The sequence below is a fragment of the Podarcis raffonei genome, chromosome 6 (assembly GCF_027172205.1).
Source record: "Podarcis raffonei isolate rPodRaf1 chromosome 6, rPodRaf1.pri, whole genome shotgun sequence".
NCBI classification, from domain to species: domain Eukaryota; kingdom Metazoa; phylum Chordata; class Lepidosauria; order Squamata; family Lacertidae; genus Podarcis; species Podarcis raffonei.
The window spans coordinates 15641490-15669247 of NC_070607.1; the positions used below are offsets into that span (position 1 = coordinate 15641490).

The 27758-nt window shown below is 44.4% G+C and overlaps 1 protein-coding gene across 1 annotated transcript; it reads left to right on the forward strand.

Moving 5' to 3' along the window:
- The first annotated feature begins 7431 nt into the window (after positions 1-7431).
- Positions 7432-13403, forward strand: RGS2 (regulator of G protein signaling 2). Its single transcript, XM_053391444.1, has 5 exons — positions 7432-7607; positions 9380-9481; positions 9598-9659; positions 10921-11087; positions 12352-13403. Exons 1-5 carry the CDS (start codon positions 7498-7500, stop codon positions 12541-12543), a joined length of 633 nt encoding a protein of 210 aa, XP_053247419.1. The 5' UTR covers positions 7432-7497; the 3' UTR covers positions 12544-13403.
- Positions 13404-27758: the final 14355 nt, after the last annotated feature.

A 27758-nucleotide genomic window follows, 5' to 3' on the forward strand; every position in this document is an offset into this window, starting at 1 on the left:
AGCAAACATATAAGGCACAGTGAGAGACTCACTTCGCCAAAGGATGCCAAATATGTATGAGGATATCCAAATTTCCCCCTGGGTGATGTCAAACATTGCTTGCTTTCCAAAGGAAGAAAAGTTTCCAGAGAATTTGTGAATTCCAAATGTGTCTTTATTTATTATTTTCTAGTGTCTTTTTCTTATGAAGATGACCATCCGCAGAACTAAACGCTGTTGGGACACAATGAAAATATGAGTGCTTTTTATAGATAGCAGAGGTTGGCTGTTTCTTTTCTTTTTTAAAGAAATGTTTGCAGTTGCTGAATTTCACACATCTGTTTTATCATGTTATGGTGCCAGATCATCAGGGCGACTCACAGTAAGCTTGCAGCTCTGTAAGTTGGGTGAAAGAAAGCAACTTTTTCATGGCCAGACAAGAACTTGAAGCCTCTATCTTGATGCATTCATCTTCGGTCTCTCCATCTCTATTATTTTCCAGATGTTTCTACTCTCCAATCCAGCCATCACAGCCATCACAGCCAGTGGGCAAGGAGTTGTAGTCCGGTGACATCAGGAAGTTCCCCTCCTCCAGTTTAAATTGTAGTGTTTTTTTATGTATTAAAAACCTGTTTCCTGCTTATTACTCCAGACCCAGAGATGGGGAGATTTGTGGTTCTTAGATGAGGTTGGACAACAATTTTCATCTGCCCCAGTCAGCATGGCCAATGCTCAGAGATTATGGGAGTTGCAGTCCAGCAATATCTGGAGGGTTATAGATGCCAAACTCCTGCTCTGGAATATCAGTCGATCAATCAATCAATCAATTTTATATATCTTCATCAAAAGATCTCAGAGCAGTTCCCAGAATAAAATACAAGATAAAACATGCCATGCACACATAACAGTCATTGGAGGCAGGGGCACAGCCCTCTCACTGAAAATGTCAAACAATTTTTAAAAAAATTCCTCCTCAAAAATCTCAAAGCCACACACACCTTCCCATTCCCCATCTGTGTTATTCTTCCTCGAACTTACAGAGGCATTTCTGTCCATCGCCTGTTCTGTGGCCAATCAGCCTTCTGCACCACTCAGACAACCCTAAAGTTGTCTCCCTGCAGAAAAAGCATGTGGTTGATTGGGCTGCCAGAAAGTCGGCTCTGGTATGAAAGCCCAGCACGGCCAATGTGGCAGATATTGAAGTAATCAGGACTATGACAAAAACAAGTCCTGTGTGGCAGCGTTAGATCAGGGTTTCCTAGCTAGCAGGTCAGGGATGATGGGAATTGTAGTCCAAAAACAGCTAGGGAAACTCTGAATTAGACTATCAGAATTGTGCATTGGTTCTGAGTATACTCAGAGCTGTATCCCTGAAGGCCAGAGAAGCAACAGGGAGTGTTTCCTACTTTGAAAAGCTTGTTTAGTTTAGACTTGGTTGCTTTGTGACCTTGATAGAGAAAGCAAGCAAGCAGCAGTGAGTCTCTTTCTGTGATACAGGTGTTTTTTAATCAATTTATTTATTTTAATTAAGGAATGGGGAAGAGGACTAAAGGATGGCTTGTGAATGTGTTGCAACAAACTATTTATTAGCCATTTCCCTGCATTCACTTATTACAAGCTGTAGCAGGTAGAGCTGAGCCACATGCAATTCCAGAGTATCTTCCAGTATTTCTAGAAAAGCTGTATGGAACAAGCCATTACCCTAATACAGTCATACCTTGGGTTACGAACGCTGAGGGTTGCGCGTTTTCGGGTAGCAGACCATGCAGAACCCAGAAGTACTGGAACAGGTTACTTCCGGGTTTCTGTGCTCGCGTATGCGCAGAAACACCGAATCGCGTCACACACATGCGCAGACGCGGCGCTTCAGGCTGCGAATGCTGCGGGGTGCGAACATGCCTCCCGCACGGATCACGTTCGCAACCAGATGTATGACTGTAGGGGATATAGCTTGACTGCACAGGAATGGAAGGAAATGATGTCACCATTATTTCTACTTTGCTCTTTTGTCAGTTAATCAGTGAAGTTTCATTTCTTATTTCATTAATTAAATAAAATTGTTATTTTTTTTAAAAAAAATTATCTGGTTTTTCAAATTAAAGTTTTACAATTGCATATCCAACATACATCAGAAAAGCAAGATTCTAAAGAATCTGCTGGACTTCTCTCCTCCCATTTGTGGGCCATTTCCTCCTGCATTTCTAATAATAATCCAAATCTTTAACACCTCCATTATATCCAAAACTCACCATTAAACTACAAGTGTTATTCCAATCCTACGAACCATTTTAACTGTTTATAAGATAAATTATAAATTTTCCCCATTCCTTATTCAAATTTTGGTCTTCCTGATTTCTGATCCTTCTGGTCATTTTTGCCATTTCGGCATAATCCATCAATTTAATCTGCCATTCTTCTCTGGTCGGGACTTTATCATCTTTCCATATCTGAAAAAAAGAAATGTTCTTTTTTATAATGATACTACTGCTACTAATAATAGTAATAGCAACAATTGACGAGGTAGTTCCAAATGAAGAGAAACAGAAGGGAACTTGAAAATCAAGCCAAATGGCTCTTGAAAAGTGCAGAAAGTCAAGGAGTGCTAAAAACCACTGAAAATAACAGCAGAAGGGAGGCCTGTGTTAGGATAACAGGAAGTTAGGATGATCAGGAGTTGTGTTTAGTTACGTGCATGACTCCCAACCTTTCCATTTGTTCTATTCTGGGTAAGGTTTAGAGCTAGGTTTCAGGTTGTTCCTATTTTAAGCCCAACTGGTTTGTCTGCTCTTAATAAATGGGTGGTTGTTCTCACTTCCAAGTTTTGTCATATGTCAATTAGCCAAGTCTGAGAGAGATTGCTCAACCATCTAAGCCACTGGCAGGCTTTATTACTTACCCTTTTTACCTTTAATCCTTAGGAGGGCAATTGTTCAGGTCCAGGGCACTGGCTGAGTGTACTCACCCCCCATAAATTACATAAAATCCATTCATAGTTGGTCACTTACTCCCACTGGGTCTGCGGGGAATTGTTGAGTCGTTCCAAGGCAATCGAGTTAAAAATTTAAGTAGTGCCTGTGGATCAGCCTATAACAACAATGGTCAACAGAAGCTTAATCAAGAAAAGACTGGTCCCCCCTTTTATGTTATATTTACAGAAATACTGTAAAGATGTGAACTCACGAGCAGGCATTGATTAAACACTTACAAGTAAGAAAATCAGAGAAAAGGTTAAGTAAGGACAACATGGAATGAAATGTAAGATGAGATGTAATCATGAAGGAAAATTTGGTATAAAACTGATAAGAAAATAAGAGCATTAAGGTGTAAGATTATCAAAAGAAGATAATAATTCAGCAGAAGTAGTAAATATTTTAAAGAACCAGAAGGGGAAGTTGAGGGAAGTCACGGGGGGGTGTCGTTTTCTTTTATATGATTCAATATAAAACTGTAAAAACCCAATAAAAACGTGAGCCAGTGTGGTGTAGTGGTTCAGAGCAGTGGACTTGTAATCTGGTGAACCGGGTTCAATTCCCCTCTCTTCCACATGCAGCTGCTGGGTGACCTTGGGCTAGTCACACTTCTCTGAAGTCTCTCAGCCCCACTCACCTCACAGACTGTTTATTGTGGGGGAGGAAGGGAAAGGACAATGTTAGCCACTTTGAGACTCCTTAGGGTAGTGATAAAGCGGGATATCAAATCCAAACTCTTCTTCTCAAAAAGAAAAAAGAAAAAAAGTCCAAAAAAATCTTTTCTTTAAAAAAGAAAAGGAAAAAAAATAATAGAAAAGGCTGGTTCCCTAGGCCAGATGGATGGGAGGTGGCCTATGCTTGAAGAGTAGATCAGGGGTCGGCAACCTAAGGCCCATGGGCTGGAAGCAGCTCATGGAGGCCATTTAACTGGTCCACAAGCCATCCCTGAACCGAGCTGCCTGCTCGGCGAGTCCCCACGCACTGCGTTAAACCGGCGCAACGCGGCACAGGGACTCTCTTCCGCGGCTCTGGAAATTGCTTCTGTGCATGCCCAGATGCCAAAAATCACTTCTACACAGGTACAATCTTTGGCGTCTGGGCATGCGCATAATGGATTTCCAGTGCCGTAGACATCCACAGACACGATTTCTGGTGTCGCGCTGAGCCGGTCCGGCCCACAGATGATCTCCACGGGAGTGATCCAGCCCATGCGCGGTAAGCCTTGCCAACCCCTGGAGTAGATGGTACTACTGGATCTATCACTGTTGCTTGAGGCTCAGGTGGTCTTACGTAGCACAGATTTTCTTCCATCAGCTTTGACTGGTGGCCCAGCTGGACATGTGTGATACAAGGCACTGCCTTTGAAGACAATATGGAAGCTGCCATTTGTGCATGATTCTAGCTGCTCTAAGTATATAACACCAATCCTGACCCAATGCACTGGCTACCAAGCCATTTCTAGGCTCAGATCAAAGGGATGGTTTTTAACCTATGAAACCTTACATTACTCAGGACTCCAAAATCCACAGACCTGCAATCCTTATCTGAGCCCCTGCTCCATGTGTCCATTCTATGACGGGTCCACGGGGTGGCAATATGAGAAAAGGCCTTTTCAGTGGTGGCTCCCTACTTGTGGAATATTCTCATCCAAGAGGTTCATCTGGAGCCTTCTCTGTCAAGTTTGAGACTAAGGCAAAAACTTTTCTTTTAACCCAGGCTTTTGATGTAGGTGGCGCTGTGGTCTAAACCACTGAGCCTCTTGGGCTTGCCGATCAGAAGGTCGGTGGTTCAAATTCCCATGACGGGTGAACTCCCATTGCTCTGTCCCAGCTCCTGCCAACCTAGCAGTTCAAAAGCACACCAGTGCAAGTAGATAAATAGGTACCGCGGCAGCGGGAAGGTAAGCGGTGTTTCCATGCACTCTGGTTTCCATCACGGTGTTCTGTTGCACCAGAAGCAGTTTAGTCCTGCTGGCCACATGACCCGGAAAGCTGCCTGTGGACAAACGCTGGCTCCCTAAGCCTGAAAGTGAGATGAGTGCCGCAACCCCATAGTCACCTTTGCCTGGACTTAACCATCCAGGGGTCCTTTACCTTGAAGTGCTTTAAAGAATTTGTAGCTTTCTAGGATCTGCTAGATTTGTCTTGTGTCAATGTGTTTAATTTTTTGTTGTTGTTGTTTCTATACATTGTGTTTGTTCCTTGGTTTTAATATTTCTGTTGTGTTTGTAAGTCGCTTTGTGTCATTTTGTTTATTAGTAAAGTGACTAATAGATATAAATAAAATAATAATAACCACCAGCTGCCTTTGAGAAGCCTGAATTCAGGACCTGAGTGCAACAAGGCCAGAGCGTTGTGCTGAAAATGCCAAGGTTGCAGGTTCAATCCTTGTATGGGATAGCTGCATATTCCTGCAGGGGGTTGGACTAGATGATCTTCAGGATCCCTTTCACTCTATAATTCTATTATTCTAAAGGCATTCTCCCCAGCTGGGAGTCCCAGCAGTTGGCATTCGAAAGCATTGCTGCCTCCAAGAGTGGCAGTAGAATATAGCCGGCTTGGCTGGTAGCCACTGATAGCCTGACCCTCTATGAATTTGTCTAATCCTTCTTTGAAGCCATCCAAGTTGGGTGAAATAAACCCAGGGGATTATTGTGCCCACTCCCCTACAACGTGACATTGCTACTCTTTCCCACGGTAGCTGGTATTTTCCCAACTGCTCAAAAACCGAGACAAGCTCTCTCACTGTGGGCTGATTCTGATGCAACATTTTGCAGTCAGTGTCTGGAGAAAGCAGTAGTGGAAGTGATAGTGAGATGAGGCTGACGTTTTGCCTCTCAGCATGCAACCATTTTGCATTATATAATACTCCAGCAATAAATGTCCCCCTGCATTTCCTCTTTTTTCTGTCTTTTTTTTATGTATCCTCTCAGAGAAAAGTTTCAGGACAAACAAGTAGTAAAGCCGGGGAGGGGAATGTGAAATGCCACATGCCTAAATGATGTTAGACCGAAAGTCTCAGATCAGACTCTGCTGGCCAGATATCTTCATAGCAAGGAATCGATCCAGATTTCTGAGCAAGCATAAAGACAAGGGAAATTAAAGAGCGCCCCCCTCCTTTAACAAAAAATAATATTCAGGATTCTATTAACTGATTTGTGGAGATCAAAGAGAGAAGGAAAAATCTGTCTTGATATAGCCCACTAATACCAAATTAATTATGATTCTCAAAGTGCCAAGCCTTATGTGGCTGAAATGGAGTGTCCTGGAAGAGTTGTCTGAAAAGGACACTGCAACCTTCTTTACTTTACTTTTTTGCAGGTCTCGGTTGTCATTTCTCTTGTGAACATGCGAACCTAACACTGAGAATACGCAGTCTGAAATCAAGCCCGTAATCAGTCTTTGGGGTGCAGTGGAATCTGAACCCTGGTTCAGATCTATGTCCCAAACTGACCTGGTTTCCTAACGGACTAAATGTGCATTGTATTGTGTGTGCATGTGTTTTTGAGGCTCGCTGCAACCTCGGTTCCATCCAGGGAACAGGTTAAGTATAAGAAATTTTCGTAGCTCATTGGAGTATTTTTCGGTAGACACAGCAACACGGGATAAAGACAAGCACAGGCAGGTTGTGCAAAACTACCCACCAAAAGGGAAGGGAGCAAAATCCATTCCAGCCTAGGTTCAAAACAATGCATTTCCAGGAGCTAGTGCTTTAAGAGATGCTTGTCCTACAAAGATCGTTTTGGCAAGGTTTATCGCAGGTATCTTTGAAAAGGGGCAGAAACGTGCACTAGCTAATGCAATTCTATGCATGTCTACTCTGAAGTAAACCCCGCTGGTTTTTGTGGGACTTTATGCCAGGTAAATGCGTATAACGGATTGCAACCTAAACGTGCACGATCCTAGAAACTGTTACCTAAAAATATCACAGGGTGTTATTCCCCGGTGTGTTTAAGTATCTGAGGCTGTTGATAAAAGGTGGGTGGGAATTTAGCGATATTTAAAATGTGCGGGTCCACCACAGCCCCGCTCCCGTCTCTTGCAAGTTCTCTCCTCATAAAATGAAATCAACACCATATAAGGCTCTCGCCATCCACCTAGCTGCAAAGCAGAAAAGTCACCGGAATATTTTTATCTCCTGCAACCGTATCCCCAATTTGCAAGCGGCTCGTGAGGTCTATTTTTCGCCCGTTTCCAGCTGCCAAAAAAAGCCATGTCTCTCAAAAGTCTTTTTTTTGTTGTTGTTAAGGGGTGAGAACAAAAGATTAAGCATTGCAAGAGGGGAGGGAAGCGCTTGCACCAGCCCGGGTGCTTTTGTGCAAGACGGGAGCGCACTGCTTGCGTCAGAGCCTGGCTGGCGAGCGCCTGGGTTGGGAGGCGTTCTTGGCTTGTGTCCCTTGCGCTAAAGCGAATCAGCGGGCGGAAGGCGTGAGGCCGAAACCCCGCCCTCGCCAGCCTTCCTCTATATAAAAGGCGAGCCCCTGCGAAAGCTCAGTTACAGTATCTCGCAGCAGAGCTCGGGGAAGCACCTCGAAGCGGAAATTCCGATTATGCAGAGTGCAATGTTTCTGGCTCTCCAGCACAACTGCAGCCCAATGGAGAGGAGCGCCAGCAACTGCCAAAGCAAAGAAGAGAAAAAGGGGAAGATGAAGAGAACCATGTAAGTTAAAAGGCAAAAATCCAATGGGTGACCATTAGAAAGGCAGGTTCTCTTTTAGGGAGAAGGGGCTACTTGTAAACCATATTTCCTTTTTTTGGATCGGAATGTTTCGTGCTAGAGCAAAGTTCTGCTCTTAATGCTGGAGGTGGTAAAAGGGATTCCCCCCGCGGATGCTGTGCATTCTTTTCTTCTGGTTTCGTTTTATTTTCTTTTGTTTTTTGGTCGCAAGTTTAGGGAGTTAGGCAGAGCGGTTTTGGGTGAAGGGTTCTGTGCAGCTCAGAGGCTTGCACTGTCCGGCACCGGCGGAGCGTAGTCTATAAGGCTTGCAGGTGTGGTTGATTTTGGGGACAGGCATGAAACAGTTTTGCAAAGGACCGTTGGGAATGTCCTAGAGTGCTCTCTTACAGTTCTGCCTTAAGTTTCCTTACTGATTGCAGCGAGACTTAATAGAAAACGTGTATAGTGTGGCAGGAATTTGCAGCGCCCCACAAGCTCCCAGGATTTGCGGCTAATACTCTTCCTATGGGAATGACTGGGGCTTAAAACTGCCTCGCTGTGGCTGGATCGTCTTTCATTCCAAGCAGTGTTGCGTTTCAGTCTAACAAAGTGTGTTTTTGCATGCACTTAAGCACCCAAGCATCCCATTGCCTCGGGAGTTTTGTATTCCGGATGGGAAAAGAATCTTTGTGAAGTCTGATCCGCAAACATTCTGAATGAAGAACTGAGAATTGGCGCGTATGAGAGACGATCTATCCTTTCAAAAGGGTCTTTCCATTTGTTTTAGCTTGAAGAGGAAGTATGCAATTCAGTCGTACTCCCTCCAACCCTTGGTGATAGAAGTTTTTCCCCATTGGAGCAAAAGGCAGCTGATGTTTGGAGCCTTATGCTTTTTTAAAAAACAAAAGTCAGTATTGTCTTTCAAATATTGCAGGGCATGCCCGTTGTGCAAAATCGAAAAACCTGTAAATCGTATCTGCTGCTTGGCATGGTTTAAAATGCATTCTGCATCTCCTGGCTACAGGATAGAGTTGCCAATGTTGGCTTGGCTGTCCATCTTCTGCAGAATCAATCTGGATATTTTGCAGTATTGTACTAATATTAGATCGGCTGCAGCATGCAAATATTTTATAGTACTGTATTGAAAACTCGAGTGATATTTCCAGATACCAGGAAAGCGAGATTCAGAACCTGATCCATTGTGTGTCCTCTTGTTAGGGTTAGCGGAATTTACTACCAAGGAAGCATGCATAAGATTCATTTTATCATTTGTCCTGCCATTCTACTAACAGGGAGTCTGCAACTTAATTCTCACAAGTCTAGCATTTTGTGTGAAGGGAAAGAGGCATGAGCAAGTAATTAAAAAAAATGATTGCATTGAACTCCCTATTCTCAGAATTTATCTCTGATCCTGCTGAAATTGTTCTTGGGTAATTGGTCCTTGTTGTCTTGCAGATGCATTCAGCAAATAATGAATAGGCAAGAACTAGCTTGCATGTGCTTGAATGGGCCACCAGGGCTCAAGCATAATGCTTTTCAGTGGAAGTCTGTTCACACATTTGTCAGTCATGAAACACCTTGAGGTGTGAAGCTCAGCTGGGTTACAGAGATAAAAGAAGTTATTGGCATAAATCGGGTGCTAGATTAAAATATGGGAATTTTGTTAAGCAAACAGAACTCAGTTTATGTTAATTAGCCGCAGATTCAGACTTCTTTGCACTTTAAAATCTAAGGGTACAGTTAGTTGAACTTGATTTTTCTTTGTTTTCTTTTAGCATGAAAGATTGGAAATCACGGCTGAGTTACTTCCTGCAGAACTCTTCCAGTTCTACCACTGCAAAGGCCAACAAGAAAGGACAGCAAAAGGCATTTCTTAGGTATGCATCTCACTTTTTCTCACCAGTGGATTTTTTATTTTTATTTTTAAAAATCTATGCAATAGGCCACCAAAGCAGTAATAATAATAGTCCTATTTTTCTCCTGTTTCTTCCAGGCCATCTCCTGAGGAAGCCCAGCTATGGTCGGAAGCATTTGATGAGCTGCTCGCTAACAAATGTAAGTTCATTTAATGAGCAGGACTTTAACACACAAGAATACTGGCTCCTTTTGTGAGGGTTCTCCTGGAAAAGATGCTTTGCAAGATAGGAATTAGCTGTTCCCATGGGCGTTTGTGGCTGCTTTGGGACCCATATTCATAGAAAGCATAGTTCTTTCCAGGCATAACTCCACAGCGCTTCCCATGGCAAGAGCTCTCCTGTTTTGCAGTTCCATAACTAGCCTGTATTTTTAGCTGGCCTAGCATTCCTTTGGAACTATGTAAGCTGGAGGATAGACATCTGCAGTGAAGAGAGCAGTTTCTTCCTGCACGTGGCAAGGCGATGTGCTGAGTGGTGCTTGCACGCTGTAGAAAAAGTCTCATTTAAAAGCCCTGCAATTGATCACACTATTGGACAGTAAAGCAGTTGTGCGCAGATTCACTTGTGCGCAGATTCAGGCTCCACTAACCCTTAGTCTTGCATGTGCCGTGCAGAGCAGCTGGGTGCTGTTAAAAATCCATTCTTGTAATCTCCCGTGTACTTCTCTGGCTGATTGTGAAATGCCTTGATGGGTAATCCAGGTTTTTCCAATAGGCACCTGCCAAGTAGCTGATTATTATGGGGTGCCAATTGCCCTCCAACCTCAGTTAGTGTCCATTACTGTTTGGACTTTCTGTGCCATATGCAGATGTAGCGCCACTGGCTTAAAATGTAGTCTTTTCCACTAGAGCGCTGCATTTAAGAGTCTCCAGGCTGCAAGGTGCCCATTATTAGTTCAATTCAAAGCTCCTGTTCCTCTATGAGCTCCTGTATGGGAGCTCAGTTCACTCTGCAGCTATGCCTTTACATGCTAAGCTAATGAAAAAATGCAGACTTCTCATTAGTTATATGGCGTTTGCTGCCAAGTGAACTCTTGAGTCAGCCTTTCCATTGCAGATACCTTCCAGAAGTTCCATAAACATCTAAAGGTTAATATGCAATTTCAAAACAGCAGGAGAGAAATTGTAGAATGTTTTCCCTGCTTTCACTTTCAAGGCTTCTTGGAAAAGAACACAAGTTGCTTGAAAAAATATGATACAGAATGTAAAATTGGCTTTAGATTCCTCATACTCCGGGTTTTTTGTTTTTTTAAGTGGGGGTGAGTTCTGGTACTTTTTATTTAAATGATCCAGGGAAGTTGCAGAGTGAACAAGAGAGAGACGTATGAAGGCAATGCATACATACACACAGCATTCCTGGGATGTTTTGAGCTAATCCATCTCTTTCACCTTCCTTTGTAGATGGTCTGGCAGCGTTCAGAGCATTCTTGAAATCTGAGTTTTGTGAAGAGAACATTGACTTCTGGCTGGCTTGTGAGGATTTCAAGAAAACGAAGTCCCCACAGAAAATGACCGCCAAGGCGAAGAAGATTTACAGTGACTTTATTGAAAAGGAAGCTCCCAAAGAGGTAAGCAGAACTTCCCAAGTTATTTACTTTTTTCACTCTCTCATCACTTTCTATTCCTTTCATAAGGAATACTCATTCCAAGGCTCACTTTGTTACCCATTTGGTATTTGTAATTTACTCCCAGGGAAGAAATCCACTTGGAAAACAACTGTATCATAACTGAGAATCCACAAGAAAGTTTAGTCTGTGAGCAGATTTTATAGTATCCTTCCTCAATATGGTGGCTTCCAGATATTTTGGACTACAACTACCAAAATATCTAATCATTGGGCAGGCTGGCTGGGGCTGATGACGTCTGAAGTCTAAAATATCTAGAGAACACCAGCTTGTGGGAAGGCTACTCTATAAACGCCTGCTCCAGAACTCTTGTTTAAATCCATACAGATCTGGCAGTTCTGATATATTGGTTTCCGTGTACAATTCTCCTAGGGTTTCAGTCCAGAGTTCACAATTAAAAGGAAAATGCAACTTAAAATAGGCCCTACATGTTCTTAGGCTGTGGGATTGTAACTTACCAAAGTGGACATCACATTCTCATTAAGGTGAAGGCTTTGGGAAACTTAACAGACACCAAAGGGTCTCTCATACATCTAATTTTTAGGTAGCACTTAATATAAGTAGCAGCATACCACAGCAAGGGACTTTCCTGCAGAGTCTGTACACAGCAAAGCATCATGTTACATGACTGGTGCAAAGTATTTTACTAGTAGAAAAAAGAGTAGCATCATTTACCCAGTTAAAATCCCACTGGTATTAAAACCACCAGCCCTAATTTTGGCTACCATGAGTCTGGTGGGTTTGTAGCTCCCCTTAATCTGTACCAAAGGAAAAATGCCACCACTCACAAGCTATATTCATTCTACCGGTGTTCACAGTACAGAGCGATAGGAGAATTCTGCTCATCCACAAATTGCTTGGCCTTCTTGTAGAAATATATGAGCATGCTGGAACACAGTTCCTTGTTGCAAGAGGGGGTGCAATGACTTTTGGCTTTGATGACCTGAAAACAGTTAGGCCTATATGCATTCCTGAATTTCTCTGTCAGTTGCCATTTGTCACAGCAGTTGAATGCAGCCTTCAAATTAAGAGGCAGTTTACCTGAGATTATTAGATCCTGGGAGTAAGCAGCAGGTGAAGGATACTCATCTTCGTAAATTTCTCAAGGCAACTGGCTAGCCACTGTTGAGTAGATGTTTCGGTTAAATGATTCCTTGGGTCTGATCCGGAATGGGCAATTCATGTTCTTTCTTTCCTTTAATTTCAGATCAACATAGACTTTCAGACCAAGAATACCATTGCTCAGAACCTCCAAGAAGCTACAGACACTTGCTTCAGCACAGCCCAGAAGAGAGTCTATAGCTTGATGGAGAATAATGCCTATCCACGTTTCCTGGAGTCTGAATTCTACCAGGAGTTGTGTAAAATGCCAATCCATAAGGAGCCTCAGGCGACATGAACTCCAAGTCCGGGAGGGAAGAGGAAGCAAAATGGAAAAGAGTGCCATTTTTTTCCCGTTAAGGAGGAAGCCCATGTCTTTGCAGGTTGGATGGACTGAAATGAACTGACTGTGCAGGAGATCTGCCCAAATATAACTTATATGTTTCCACAGAGGATGGGCATATATTGACTCTGGCAGTTCTCAGATTCCAGCACGCTGCAATAATATAGTCCACAAGGAAAACCCAAGTGAAACTGCTGGCCAGTTACTAGGGAAAATTCATTAAAAAGATGCTGCTGGCAAGGAGCGTCTGACGCATTTTGGGTCATCCAGATCCATCTATCAACATGGATGCGTTGACACTCTTAAGCCAGATAAGATCAGCCTCCCTTGCTAAAGTAAATAAGCTCTGGAGTAGCTCTGCGCAGACCGACTTTTTCTGGGACATAGAAAATGCTTTGAATATTTCGCTGTCTCTACTTTTCCTAAACAACTGGCAGCATATAATAATTTATAGGGTTCCTCATGCGGGTTCCCTACAGAGCTTGCATCTCTGCACAGATGTGCCACTGCTCAACATAAATTCTGACGTTAACTGTTAACATTTCATGCAGAGATGACTGACTTAAAACAGAGCATGCTGACTGGCTGGTTAACTGGGGTCAAAGTTTGCCTGCATTGAAGGTGCAGATGGAGCAGAACTTAGCCCAGACTTAAAACAACAGCTGTAGATGTGTATGTGTGTGTGTTTAGGTAGACTCTGGTTGTGTTGAACACTCCTACCCATGCTGAAAGTACTGACTTGAGGACAAACTTCAGTGAAGTTGTCCTTTTGAAGAGCAGATATGTTTTAATAAATTATTTTTATTTTACTAGAACATTAGTGCACTCTTTTCTTCTACTCCTGGGGGTTGGGGGGGGAGGTGGGCTATTGACATCAAAACATTTCAAATGATAAGCCCCTTAAAACCAAGGCGATTAAACCTGCAATGCAGTGATGTTGCAAAATTAGCAAACTCTTTTGTCCCAAGCTTCTTGCAGGAAGAGCCTTCTTTTGATGATTTAAGCAGAAATACTGTTAGTATACTGCCAATTTATATACGTTTAAGAGGTTTTGAAATCCCAACCAAAAGGAAGCAATATGAGAAATACAAATTCTTTCAAAACTGAAGTAATAAATATATAAACAATGTGGTATACTGCACCACAGTGGGAAAGTCCTAGTGGCTTGTGTGGCTGCTTAGAAAAAAACATTTCAAATAGAGGACGGTTTGAAAGAGCTTGAAAGACCTACATTGGCTCCCAGTATGTTTCTGAGCACAATTCAAAGTGTTGGTGCTGACCATTAAAACTCTAAATGGCCTCGGCCCAGTATACCTGAAGGAGCGTCTCCACCCCCATCGTTCAGCCCGGACACTGAGGTCCAGCGCTGAGGGCCTTCTGGTGGTTCCCTCACTGCGATAAGCCAAGTTACAGGGAACCAGGCAGAGGACTTTCTCGGTAGTTGCACCTGCCATGTGGAACGCCCTCCCACCAGATGTCAAAGAGAAAAACAACTACCAGACTTTTAGAAGACATCTGAAGGCAGCCCTGTTTAGGGAAGCTTTTAATGTTTGACGCATTACTGTATTTTAATATTTTGTTGGAAGATGCCAAGAGTGGCTGGGAAAACCCAGCCAGATGGGTGGGGTATTAAAAATAATAATAATTTATTATTATTTTCTGTAAAGCAGAACCAATGGCCATGTTTATTTTCATACAGTTTTCTTCCTTTCTCCCCACCCCCACCCCTGCTTTCTCCTGCATGCTCCATCTTCTCCCCTCACCCATTCTTACTTTTCTTTTTGGAAAAGAAACCAATTGAAAAATGGCAGCTTGTGACTATCCTCCTAGCATGATGAAACCCCAAACAGAACATACTGCTCTAAATGAGAACAAAGCAACGGTAAATGAAAGAGATAGAGTAACCTGAGAAACAACTTCAGTAGATTCCAGTTGAACTTCAGTCTAAATATTCAATGCACTGCAACCTTTAAAAAGATACTTGTGTCAACAAACCTAAAATCACATTGCCCACCCCCTGTGTTAATGGATATCGGTCTCGGTCAAGCTGCAGCATTGATAAGAACAGCGACATCACAGACTTTACAAAAGGTTTTCCTCTGGGAGCGGGGCACATTTTGCTGATAGTCTTTTTAAGGTCAGGCAGCCCTGAGGAATAGCAGAGAGTATCAAATACCCATGGACTGCTATGTCAACAGCATGCCTGGTTGCCTGACACCATCGTGGACAAACTGGACAGAGGCAGCTTGAAAGGCATTTTATAGGCTACCTTGGCAGCAGTATCCTTAATTCTGAAACACAATACAAGGCGGAAAATTCAAACTCTACTTCTAAAAGTTTTAGTTGAGAGCAGCTAAAATAATCCAAAAAGCCCTAATAAATCAGAGAGACATGTAATAATAGCCCAGTCCAGTGTTCTGGGCATCCTGACAATCGTTGCATTTGGCTCTTTGCCATTAGTCTCCAGAAACAACATTATGAATTGCTTGTTCCATCTGCAGCTTCTGAAGGGCTACTGCAGACCGCAGCTTCCTCTCCTGATAGTGGAGGGAAATAGTGAGTAGAGAGCACAGGTGGGTAATATACCTCAGGTTTGTGGGGGGAAATGGAGACTAAGGCCTGGTGATGACATCCTGTCTTGCTAGAAGCAAGTGGAGAGGCTATGTATCAGGTGGCTTGGCAAAAATGGTATTGTTGTGAGATTTCACTGTTGAAGAAGCCAGGCAAGTTTCTTGGTGAGTTAACTATAGGTCAGGGGTCAGCAAACCTTTTCAGCAGTCCACTGTCCCTCAGACCTTGTGGGGGGCCAGACTATATTTTGAAGGGGGAAAATGAACGAATTCCTATGCCCAACAAATAACCCAGAGATGCATTTTAAATAAAAGCACACATTCTACTCATGTAAAAACATGCTGATTCCCGGACAGTCCGCGGGCCAGATTTAGAAGGCGATTGGGCCGTATCTGGGCCCCGGGCCTTAGTTTGCCTACACATGCTATAGGTCCTTTGTGTAATGAAGTGGCTTTGTGCCAGAAGCCAGATGGGTGGGCTCCCTTCCATACTTGGCTGGTAGTGAGAAGGACAATAGCCAGAGGTGTGTTAAGAGAGCTAGGCTAGAAGCAGGCAGAAGCCAGAGAAAGAACAATGCTTGATTTCTGCTTGAATCCGAGGCTGTGGCTATGGGAGAAGCAATACCTTCTGGGATGCTGATGCCGTGATCCCCTCCATCGTAGGCTCAGGTTGCATATACAGTGGTACCTCGGGTTACATACACTTCAGGTTACATATGCTTCAGGTTACAGACTCCGCTAACCCAGAAATAGTACCTCGGGTTAAGAACTTTGCTTTAAGATGAGAACAGAAATGGTGCAGCGATGGTGCAGCGGCAGCAGGAAGCCCCATTAGCTAAAGTGGTCTTCAGGTTAAGAACAGTTTCAGGTTAAGAACAGACCTCCAGACCAAATTAAGTTCTTAACCCGAGGTACCACTGTATGTGTAAATGAACCATATATCCTAAAGATGACACATTCTCCAGGATGTGTCCCACATTCCAAGGAATCTGAACACTAGGTAAACACCTGGAACTCCCAGAGTCTTGTACCGCTCAGAGATTGGGGTGGTGAAGGTGAAGGTAAAGGACCCCTGGACAGTTAAGTCCAGTGAAAGGCAACTATGGGGTTGTTGCGCTCATCTTGCTTTCGGCCGAGGGAGCTGGCATGTGTCCACAGACAGCTTTCTGGGTCATGTGGCCAGCAGGACTAAACTGCTTCTGGCGCAACGGGACACTGTGATGGAAGCCACAGCACAAGGAAACATCATTTACCTTCGCACAGCAGCAGTACCTATTTATCTACTTGAACTGGCATGCTTCCAAACTGCTAGGTTGGCAGGAACTGGGGCAGAGCAACTGGAGTTCACTCCGTTCCAGGGATTCAAACCGCTGACCTTGTGATCAGCAAGCCCAAGAGGCTTGGTGGTTTAGACCACAGCACCACCCGCGTCCCAGGGTGGTGTGCAACCGTGTGACCATAGGGTGCTAGCCTGGGGGATTAATTGCAGTCCACCTCACCAGCGTACACACAGCAGAGGGAGATTTAGGCAAATGCAACTGGTTGCCCCGCAGTGGGTGCCGAGCCAAGGCGGGGTGCCACAGGGCATCGCAACTATGACGTACTGCATGTGCAGAATGGAAAGTGAAAGTGGAGGGAGCCCAATTTTGGGCTGGCACAGGGTGCCAAAACCAAAGTCCAGCCCTGCACACAGGTTGCAGTATTAACTAGGACGGAGTGGGGGGATGGGGCAGTAATAAGGTTGGCATGGGTTTTAGGCATCTGCATTCTAAAAGACAAATTTTAAATTTCAGAAGTGATTTTTAGGACAAGTATGCCCTTGGATCAGCGCCAACAGCATTCTCCAGAGCAGGAGCAGATTCCATCAGAAATGGGTCTCTCATCTCTGATATCTCCTGTTTGTGATGACTGAGACACAGCGAGCATCTTTCCCAACTAAACCTTTTCCGTGGCTCCTGTGTGTAGACACAAACCTTGTGCTTCACACTCACATAAATACAAAGATGAGGCAAAACTTCCATTCCAGATGTTACCATAGCGATTCCCACAAGCTCTCTGTCTTGGAGCAATTGCTTTGTTTGGTTGCATAATCTGTGACCAATTTCTTCCGAAACAACAAGAAAAAGGAACCTCGCGTAGCTTTTGGCTGCTTGCATCTCTTTGCCAGACTTGAGATCATTACCACGTCTCTCCCTCCGCCTCTCTCTCACTGTACTGTACTGTAATTCTGTGCAAGGACGGGGGGGGGGGGGGCGACGACCCAATTGTGAAATAAAGGTGCTATTCTACTTTCCTTATTACAGTATTGTTATTTTAAATCTATAGCTTCTAGCCCTGAATGGCCTGCTCCCTAGGCTGTGCCTCATTGACTCACATTTTACGAAGAGTTCACACAATAGCAACATCCATCTTTAACTAGGTTTGCCATATTCAGACAAAAGTTGTTGAGCTTTTTTTGAATTTATTTTTTGCAAAATCTACACTTATAGAAGGATGGAAGCCCTTTTTGGGTTATCTGGAAAACATATCAACATATCATAATCAGATGAAATTGTGATCAGAATTCGAAACAGGAGCAGCAGAAGAAAAATGATAATATTTGAAATAGAAGAATGTGTCTTAGGCGAAACGTTTATTAGAGTGTAGCATATAAATGGCATGGAATTAAGAACAGCATGGAAGGAAAGGCAGGAAGCCAAAGTTTAAAGAGAAATCCATAACAAACTTTAAACGTGGAATTTATTTGCGAAGTTTTTAAAGTTTAATACAAAACTGATCTACAAAAAGGAACAAAATCTGAGCCACTCCACCTCCTGCCTCCAGGGAAGCAGCTGGTATCAGATTACATCGCAGCCTTTCTCTCAAACTACTCCTCTGCCTCTCAAGCCCATTAACCCAGAGATTCCATTTGCCATTTTAAGCTGTGGTTTTTGCTGTGGCTGTTTTTGCAGTTTATAGCCTACAAAAACCTTTAATCCGGAAAAGGAAAGGGGGAAAAAAACCCAATTTGAATAAAGGTTTCCAGGGGTTGCAAAGTAGAAAGTATATAGGTGAATCATGATGACGACGTTGTTCCATTAATTCAAATTAAATGTCCTTGCCAACGATCGGCTAATAATAATAACATGAGTAAACTGAATTGCGCTTTCATGGAATATTTTGTGAGGCTTTTATTGGACAGTGGAGGAGTGGAGAGTTGCAAATTTAGAGCAGGCTGGTGTGATCTGGTTTTGGTTTCAGATTCAGAACTCAGACTCCCCGAGGGCCCCACGTTCATCTGAAAGCGAGAGGGTTTAGAAAAGTCAACTATATGGAAAGCACACAGGAGCTGAGTGGTGTGTTTTTTGAGCTGGTGTATTTAGAAGTCGGCCACTGACCTCAAAGGGAAAGAAAAATAATGACCAACACCCCCACCCCCACCCAGATGCCAAAGTAAAAGGGGGTAAAGGATGGATTGGAAGAAGTATTCTTTTTCCAGGAATTTCTCACTCAGGATTAGATCAGCCCTTCCAGCTGCACCAGCCCTGAACAAAAATCAGTGCTGAATATATAGCCAGGAAGGATCAGAACAAGATCCATCCAGTCTAATCGCTCTTTCCAACAACCACAGGCAGATCTCTGAAAGATAGATAGATAACAGATAGATAGACAGATAGAGATAGATAGATAGATATAGATAGATAGATAGACAGACAGATAGAGATAGATAGATGATAGATATAGATGATAGATAGATAGATAGATGATAGATAGATAGATGATAGATAGAGGTTTGATGAGGCCCTAAGCTACTGAAGGTAATGGGACCCTCTGTATGTCTTGCTGTCCTTTGTCAACAACCAATTGTTGCTGTTTTTTGTGTTGAATATATGCTATATGGTAATTTATGGACCTAATAGGTATCTAAGGGACGCGGGTGGCGCTGTGGGTTAAACCACAGAGCCTAGGACTTGCCGATCAGAAGATCGGTGGTTCGAATCCCCGTGACAGGGTGAGCTCCCGTTGCTTGGTCCCTGCTCCTGCCAACCTAGCAGTTTGAAAGCACGTCAGTGCAAGTAGATAAATAGGTACCGCTCTGGCAGGAAGGTAAACGGCATTTTCGTGCGCTGCTCTGGTTTGCCAGAAGCAGCTTAGTCATGCTAGCCACATGACCCATACGCCGGCTCCCTCGGCCAATAAAACAAAATGAGTGCCACAACCCCAGAGTCGTTCACGACTGGACCTAATGGTCAGGGGTCCCTTTACCTTTAATAGGTATCTAAAGCCAATTGCACATGTTGCCATGCAACCAGTTCATGCAGAATGTAGGCACCCAATATATAGAAAGGAGCAAACCAGTGATATTTTTAGGGAGCAAGGGGGGCCTTTACTTATATCGTAGGAGCCTACACAACACAAAACACTGTTGCAGTATTTAGGTTTTATTTTATTTGTTTTTTATCTTATATTTTGGAAATGTACATCCAGTTGTTAATTCCCTTTAATTGGGGGGGGGGGCAAGAAAGTGGAGCCCTAAGCTATAGCTTGTTTAAGGTAACGGTAAAGGTACCCCTGCCCGTACGGGCCAGTCTTGACAGACTGTAGGGTTGTGCGCTCATCTCACTCTAGAGGCCGGGAGCCAGCGCTGTCCGCAGACACTTCCGGGTCACGTGGCCAGCGTGACAAGCTGCATCTGGTGAGCCAGCGCAGCACACGGAACGTGGTTTACCTTCCCTCTAGTAAGCGGTCCCTATTTATCTACTTGCACCCAGGGGTTGGCAGGCGCTGGGACCGAGCGACGGGAGCGCACCCCGCCGCGGGGATTCAAACCGCCAACCTTTCGATCGGCAAGTCCTAGGTGCTGAGGCTTTTACCCACAGCGCCACCTGCGTCTCCATAGCTTGTTTAGCTTATACGTAAATCCAGTACTGATTGCATATCCAAGTGCTCATGATGAATCTATTGGAGAGGTCACGCACAAACCTCTTGCAATACCTTTTGCACCTGCAAACATTTTGGGTCTGGTAACACTGCTGCATTTCCAGTTAGTGCACCTCCCGTCACTTCCTGCTGAAAACCAGCAGCTTTTTATGCCACAACTATTCCGGTTTAGTTTTTGTCCCGCTTTTGCTGTGCTACAGACCCTTCAGACATCAACAGCGTGGTAGCACTGGGGAAGCACCGCAGAACAAATTAAAGCAAAATAAATGCACTGCTACTGTGCACATAACATATTGCAGAATGCACCCGCAATAAAACACCAGTGTAGAAGGGACCCTGGATTATACTGCTGGTTATACTACTACTTTATATGCAGGCTTTTTCCATGTAGCTCTCAGGGCTTCTAGCTGTTGTGATAAGAATTTTAAAGTCTTAGATATATAATAAATGTTCATAAATGTACCAACCAAGCACCTACATAGATCAGCACAGGAAGACCGACCTGAAACCATTTTTGGCTCCCAAACTGACCAAATGTTTTCTCTGCAAGGTCAAAGGAAAATGGAAAAGCCTCCCCATTGTCTTTTCCTTCACAAATCCTGTCTTAAGGATATGTCTGTCTGTGTTTGAATAAGGTGAGTCTGTGACCTGGCTCAGGAACTAAGTATTTATCATTACAAAAGACTGGCCAGGCTCCCCAGGGTATCCAATCAAGTGAGCATTAATAGGTAACCTGTCAGACAAGATAAACAATGCACTCAGATTTCTGCTGTAGACCACCTTTTCTGTGATGTAGGTATGATGTATCTGGGGGGTGGTCTTAGGTTACACCCCTTCTGTGATGTATGTATGATGTATGGAGGGATGGTCTGGAGCTCCAGAGCAGAGAATGTCTATATAAGGGCAGGCACACCTTTGTTCTGGGTCCTCCTGTGTGTGAGGGGAGCGCCCTGTTGCAACAGCTTTAATAAAGATCAGGCTTACTAGCTGCTTTGCTTCTCTATATTCTCTGGTTGGCCTCTGTTATTTACTCCTACCAATAGGGAACCTACGTAAGGACTCTGTAAGGGCTCTTGGATACCCCATAAGGGAAAAAGGGCAGATTTTGTTTACAACACTGTGGATAAACCTATTCTCCAGGAGTCTGTTTATTTATTTCATAAAATTTGTATACCGTTTAACTGTATTAAAACACACACACACACACAGAATAAAACAAACAAACAAAAACCTGTCAAAACAATTGATCTAATTTTATTTTACTTTAAAAAGTAACTTATTGCCCATCATCAGACACCTTGCCACTGTGAGTCTGAAGCCCTCTTTTCAGTATACCTGAATGCACCCAGAAGGAAGAGGAAGCTGCCATATTCAGCTAGATCTATAGCTAGTTAACAAAAAGCCATGTGAAACACATACATGGTGTTATAGATTTTTTGGGGGGGACTCCCCCCAAGAACCTTAAACCCTAGAAATTAATAAATAGTAGGATTTCAGTTATTTAGGATGGGAAGGGAGAAATACAAGCTGCAGAGCAATTCCTGGCCTAGCCTATGTAAAAGCACCTGGCCAAGTTAGGGCCATTAAGAAATAATACAAAGTCATTGTAATGCAAGAGAACTGTCCTTCCCCCTTGCCTTGAGGTGTGAACAGAGGCTAGGGGTTTGGAAGGCTGCCAGGTTAACTGGGTGTGAGATGACAGGAAAACAGAGTTTTTATCAGGGTGTTCTGTGATAGGGTTACCAGATGTCCCCATTTCCTGGGGACAGTCCCCGGATTTGCAAATAAGTCCCCGGACAAATTCCATCCCCGGAATGTCCCTGGATTACATCTAATGTCCCCGGGAAATGCAGCAGCGGCAGTCTCAGCAGCCCAGAGCAGTTGGCTCTGGCTGGCTTCAGGAGCTGCTCAGAAGTCCCCATATGATGGTGGTGCAGGGGCTCTAAGATGCAGCTTCCGGGCTGCCTCCACCTTCCCTGACCCAAGCAACTGAGCTGTGAAAGGAGACTTCATGCTGCCTATTGGAGCAGTCCCCCAACTCCTACTTGCCTGCAAACAGGAGCTGGGCGGCGATCTCTCAGCTGTGAAGGGAGTCTTCACGCTGCCTATCAGAGCTTGCGTGCAAGCAGGAGGGGGCAGGGATCTCTCAGTTAGGCAACGGGAAGCCTCCCTTCCCAGCTGAGGGATCCCTGCCCGCTCCTGCTTGCACGCAAGTAGGAGTTGGGATGGGGCTGCTCCAAAAGGCAGTGTGAAGACTCACTTCCCTCTGCCACCACCATCGCTGCAGCATCAATGTCCCAAATGTGTAGTATTGATTGATAGATAGATTGATAGATAGATTGATTGTTTGTGTCCCTGGGTTCATTGAAAAAAATCTGGTAGCCTTATTCTGGGGGGGGGGGGGAGGAGAGAGAGGCTGGGATTCATCTTGGGCAGATTGGCTGCCGGCTGCCTGGGAGAGATGCCTTGGACTCCAGGGCTGCACTGTTGTGGGGGATAAGCCCCTCTTAAAAGGACCATGCTATAAGAGCTGGACTCTCTCCATGCAGAGTGAGTAAATAGGTAAATAAACCATACAGTGGTACCTCGGGTTAAGAACCTAATTCGTTCTGGAGGTCCGTTCTGAACCTTAAACTGTTCTTAACCTGAGGTACCACTTTAGCTAATGGGGCCTCCCGCTGCTGCTGCGCCGCCATCGCACGATTTCTGTTCTCATCCTGAAGCAAAGTTCTTAACCTGAGGTACTATTTCTAGGTTAGCGGAGTCTGTAACCTGAAGCGTCTGTAACCAGAGGTACCACTGTATTTCTTAAAGCTATGACAGTCTCCACCATGTCTCAATTCTCCCTCATTCTGACTTTCTCTGCGCTTATCTCTCCCAAACTAGTGTAATGCTTGAACACCTTGTCATCACCTCATTCACTTGTGGGAGGAAAAGGCATTCACCAGTTTACCTGCTGCTCGGGCTGAAAAAAGACCCAGAACTGCACACACCTGAGACCTCTCCACACACCACTGATCACAACCAGTTTTCCCCAGCTCAAATCAAATGGATGAAAACCTAGAAAACAATTCCCACTCCTGGAATCATCACAAATCAGTAAGGCTGCATCTGTTTTTGAGAGCAACGAATGGCCACCTCCACCACTCTCACGTTGTATCTGTCTTTGCCCAAATTTAGATGCAAAGTTGGGGAGAGACATCAAGAAGGAACTTCTGTGTTTGCAAGCTGTGGTGGGAAACTTGAGCATGAGATCACAGTGTGGTCTGTCTCATGGGTTGAGACATATGACAAGTTCTACAGTGAGCTTGAGGTCATCAGTTTCAGTAAGTTTTCCATGAAGTTCTGAAGTGCTCATCATATATACAGATTGGGGTCATTAGCATCAAGCCTTCTTAGGGTCAAGAACATCAGGACTTCCTATTAAACCAGCCCAGCAGGCTGTGAGTTAGCAGACGAGAGGTGTCCCAAAGACCAGTTCCTGAAAATGACTTCTCCCCTTGCCGAATGCAACTTCCCATTGCTGAATCTCTGTTGAACCAATGATGATTTCTAAACATCCTCTCTTGTACACAGAGACATCAAAAGAAGTGTTGCAATGTGCCGGTCATATTTACGCAAAGTAGCAGCCATGGAATTTGGTTTCAGTTCAAGGGCTTAGCCCCAGAACATATAAAATAGGATATCATTATTTACTAGTGCATCCAGCACTGGCTGCATTTAGTCACAACAACACTCAGCCACAATTGTTCCTACTACTCGCTCCCACCTGTGACTAGCAAAAGCCAATTCAATTGTGCAAATCAGAGCAGCTTGTCCTGGTGCAGAATTTTAATTTACTATTATCCTATTACTATTATTTTGTTTTTACGCAGATCATTTGATACCAATACATTTTCACAAGCGGAATGAAATAACTCTCTTCTGTGTTTAATAGGTAGATTCCTGTACACTGTGACTTTTCTTTTGCTGTTATTTTGACTATGAGCGGGACAATTTTACAGTGGTACCTCGGGTTAAGAACTTAATTCGTTCTGGAGGTCCGTTCTTAACCTGAAACTGTTCTTAACCTGAGGTACCACTTTAGCTAATGGGGCCTCCCACTGCCACCGCCACCGTGCGATTTCTGTTCTCATCCTGAAGTAAAGTTCTTAACCCAAGGTACTATTTCTGGGTTAGCTGAGTCTGTAACATGAAGCGTCTGTAATCTGAAGCGTATGTAACCCAAGGTACCACTGTATTGGGACACGTTGGCGCTGTGGGTTAAGCCACAGAGCCTAAGACTTGCCGATCAGAAGGTCGGCGGTTCAAATCTCCACGACGGGGTGAGCTCCCGTTGCTCAGTCCCTGCTCCTGCCCACCTAGCAGTTCAAAAGCACACCAAAGTGCAAGTAGATAAATAGGTACCGCTCCAGCGGGAAGGTAAACGGCATTTCTGTGCACTGCTCTGGTTTGCCAGAAGCAGCTTAGTCATGCTGGCCACATGACCTGGAAGCTGTACACCGGCTCCCTCGGCCAATAAAGTGAGATGAGCACCACAACCCCAAAGTCGGTCACTACTGGACCTAATGGTCAGGGGTCCCTTTACCTTTCCCTTTACCAGTGTATTATGTTACTGTTAATCTTAATGTTGCAATTTACTGTCATTTTCAGTGGGAACTTTGGTTGGAGAGTGATCTAGAATTATCACTGTTCTTTCGGCTAAGGCTGGCTGGTGTAAGGGCCTAAAAGTGATTCTACAAACTGTTGTCAAATCACAGAACCCGTTTCATCCTTGAAGACTTCCTGACGAAGAGAGTGTGTCAAGCATTTTCAGCAAGCATTTCCTGAAGTGACCACATGCAACCCCTCTGCAAAAATCATTACAGAAGTCTTTAATGGTTGATGTTTTATTGTGTTTTCAGTATTTTGTTGGGAGCCACCCATAGTGGCTGGGGCAACCCAGTCAGATGGGTGGCATAATAATAATAATAATAATAATAATAATAATAATAATAATAATGTGCAGAAAGCTAAAGGATATGGCAGGACAGATGGGGAAAGACAATGAATTGGACTTGAATCCCAGATTTCTTGGGAAATGTCCCCAAAGGCACACCCACACACCACACACCCAAACTATTTGCTTTTGGGAAATGCTAGGTTTGAGGTTGAAGCAGCCAGCAAAGGCTTAACAGTATCTGATTTAGAGCTGTAAAATGTCAAATGTGGAGAGGTGACAAGAAGTGGGTGTGGAACTTAGCCTCTTTCCCAGTTGACTCTTTGTCTGTCAACTTTTCCACCAAACTCCAGCTCACTTGTTCTGCAAACTGAGTGACTCTTACTACAAAGAAGCGTACTACCCATACATTCTCCAGGCACAAATCTGCTTGCTGGGGCAGAGCAGGGAAGGGGTGTGTGGGTGTGTAAAGATTTTATTGAGTAACAGTAGTACAGAGTCTCTGTTTCCAAGCCATCATATCCTTCAAAGTCCATCATTCAGAGTGAGACTGTACAGTTTTAGGCAATATGGGATTGAGCGGGGGGGAAAGAGGTGGGAAGAGACAGGGGACAGTGGCGTAGCGTGGGGGGTGCAGGGGGGCCGGCCGCACCGGGCGCAACATCTGGGGGGGGGGCGCTCGCACTCGCAGTCGCAGCTCTCTGCCCCTACCTGGCTCACTCACTCTCTCTCACTGCAGTGCTGGCTGTGCGAATCCGATCTGAGCCGCCGGGTCGCCGCCCACTGTGGAGGGGGTGGGTGCCAGGCATGCGGTGCGGAGAGAGAGCAAGGGACTATCTGGGGGAGGGACAGTGCAGCGGCCACCCAGCGCAGCGCTGAGCGCGGGAGAGAACCACACCAGACCAGCCCAGGCAGCAGCAAGAAGAAGCTGGCAGCGGCGGCAGGTTAGGGTTTGGGGGCACAAATTACTTGCCTTGCCCCGGGTTAGGGGGCGCAAATTACTTGCCTTGCCCCGGGTGCTGACAACCCACGCTACGCCGCTGACAGGGGAGAAAAGTAGAAGAGAGTAAGATTTCATTCTTTTCCATAGTATGTGAGCCAAGCTATTGGGTCATCGTACTTTATTTTTGCTGGCAGTGCAAGAGCCCAGGCCAGGGCATGCTTGGCTGAAGTGTGTTTTGTCTCTGTGTAAGAGACAGAGGCTTTTAGACCCATGTTGATAACACTGCTGTAATCACTATTAGGTATAAACAGCAAATGATTTTTGAACACACTGATTTGGTACAGTGTAACCTTCAAGACCTTCTGTTGCAGGCCTTAGTTAAGAATCTCCTCTCACCCTCTGTGTATGAAATATATATATATATATATATATATATATATTGCACCAGTGCTTTTTTCTGGGGGGACGCAGGGGTACACATAGCCCTAAACATTTAGTGAATCTAAGTTTGGCCTCATTGAGGGGCAGTATTTCAATATGAGTAGGAAAATGAGAGTACCCCTAGACATTTTTTTAGAAAAAAGCAATGTATTGCATCCTTGGTCTGCAGGATCTCACACTGCCTCAGTGCATTAAAAGCTACAGCATATTCCATACCCTCCAACATTTCTCCAATTAAAAAATAGGGATGTCCTATTCTATTATTATTATTATTATTATTATTATTATTATTATTATTCTATATATACCCCACCCATCTGACTTGGTTGCCCCAGTCACTCTGGGCAGCTTCCAACATATACAATGGTAACTCTGGTTACAAACACCTTGGGTTACAGACTCCACTAACATGGAAGTAGTACCTCGGGTTAAGAACTTTACCTCAGGATGAGAACAGAAATGGTGTGGCGGCAGCATGAGGCACCATTAACTAAAGTGATACCTCATGTTAAGAACGGTTTCAGGTTAAGTATGGACCTCCTTAACAAATTAAGTTCGTAACCAGAGATACCACTGTATAAAAACATAATAAAACTATACAGGGGGTCACATAACTCCATACTCTCCAACATTTCTCCAACGAAAATAGGGATGTCCTGAGAAAAAGCGAGACATTCCAGGATCAAATCAGAAACTGGGGCGCCTTTGTAAATCCAGGACTGTCCTTGGAAAATAGGGACACTTTGAGGGTCTGCATGCTCTCCAGCCAAGGATTAGGCTATGGGTAGGCAAACTAAGGCCTGGGGGGCTGATCCGGCCCAATCACCTTCTGAATCCGGCCCGAGGATGGTCCGGGAATCAGTGTGTTTTTACATGGGTAGAATGTGCCCTTTTATTTAAAATGCATCTCCGGGTTATTTGTGGGGCATAGGAATTCGTTCATTTCCCCCCCCCCAAAATATAGTCCGGCCCCCCGCAAGGTTTGAAGGGCAGTGGACTGGCCCCCTGCTGAAAAAGTTTGCTGACCCCTGAATTAGGCTAACTGAGAGGCTTGGCACCCACAATTTTAAGCCCATTGTGTTATTCCCAAGAGATGCAACAATCACTGCAGAAGCTGTGGCTGGTTCTCTCACCATTGCCAGCATATGGCATGGCTACCCTGTTCCTGAGCTATTTGGTAGCTCAGCAGTGAAGGGTAAATAATAGGGCTCAAGTGGGCCAAGGCTGAAAGTTGAGAAAAAGAACAGATGTGAATTTTTGACTCCAGATTCAGGTAGTTGTGACCGGGAGAGGTTTACAGAACTCTCAGTGGGCCTAAAATGGTTTATGTTAGCAAATCCCTCCCCAGCGTAAGCCA

Coding starts and splice junctions, on each gene's coding strand:
- RGS2 (XM_053391444.1), top strand. CDS start 7,498: ATGCAGAGTGCAATGTTTCTGGCTCTCCAGCACAACTGCAGCCCAATG. Junction 7,608..9,379: donor GGGAAGATGAAGAGAACCAT/GTAAGTTAAAAG, acceptor GTTTTCTTTTAG/CATGAAAGATTGGAAATCAC. Junction 11,088..12,351: donor AAAAGGAAGCTCCCAAAGAG/GTAAGCAGAACT, acceptor CTTTAATTTCAG/ATCAACATAGACTTTCAGAC.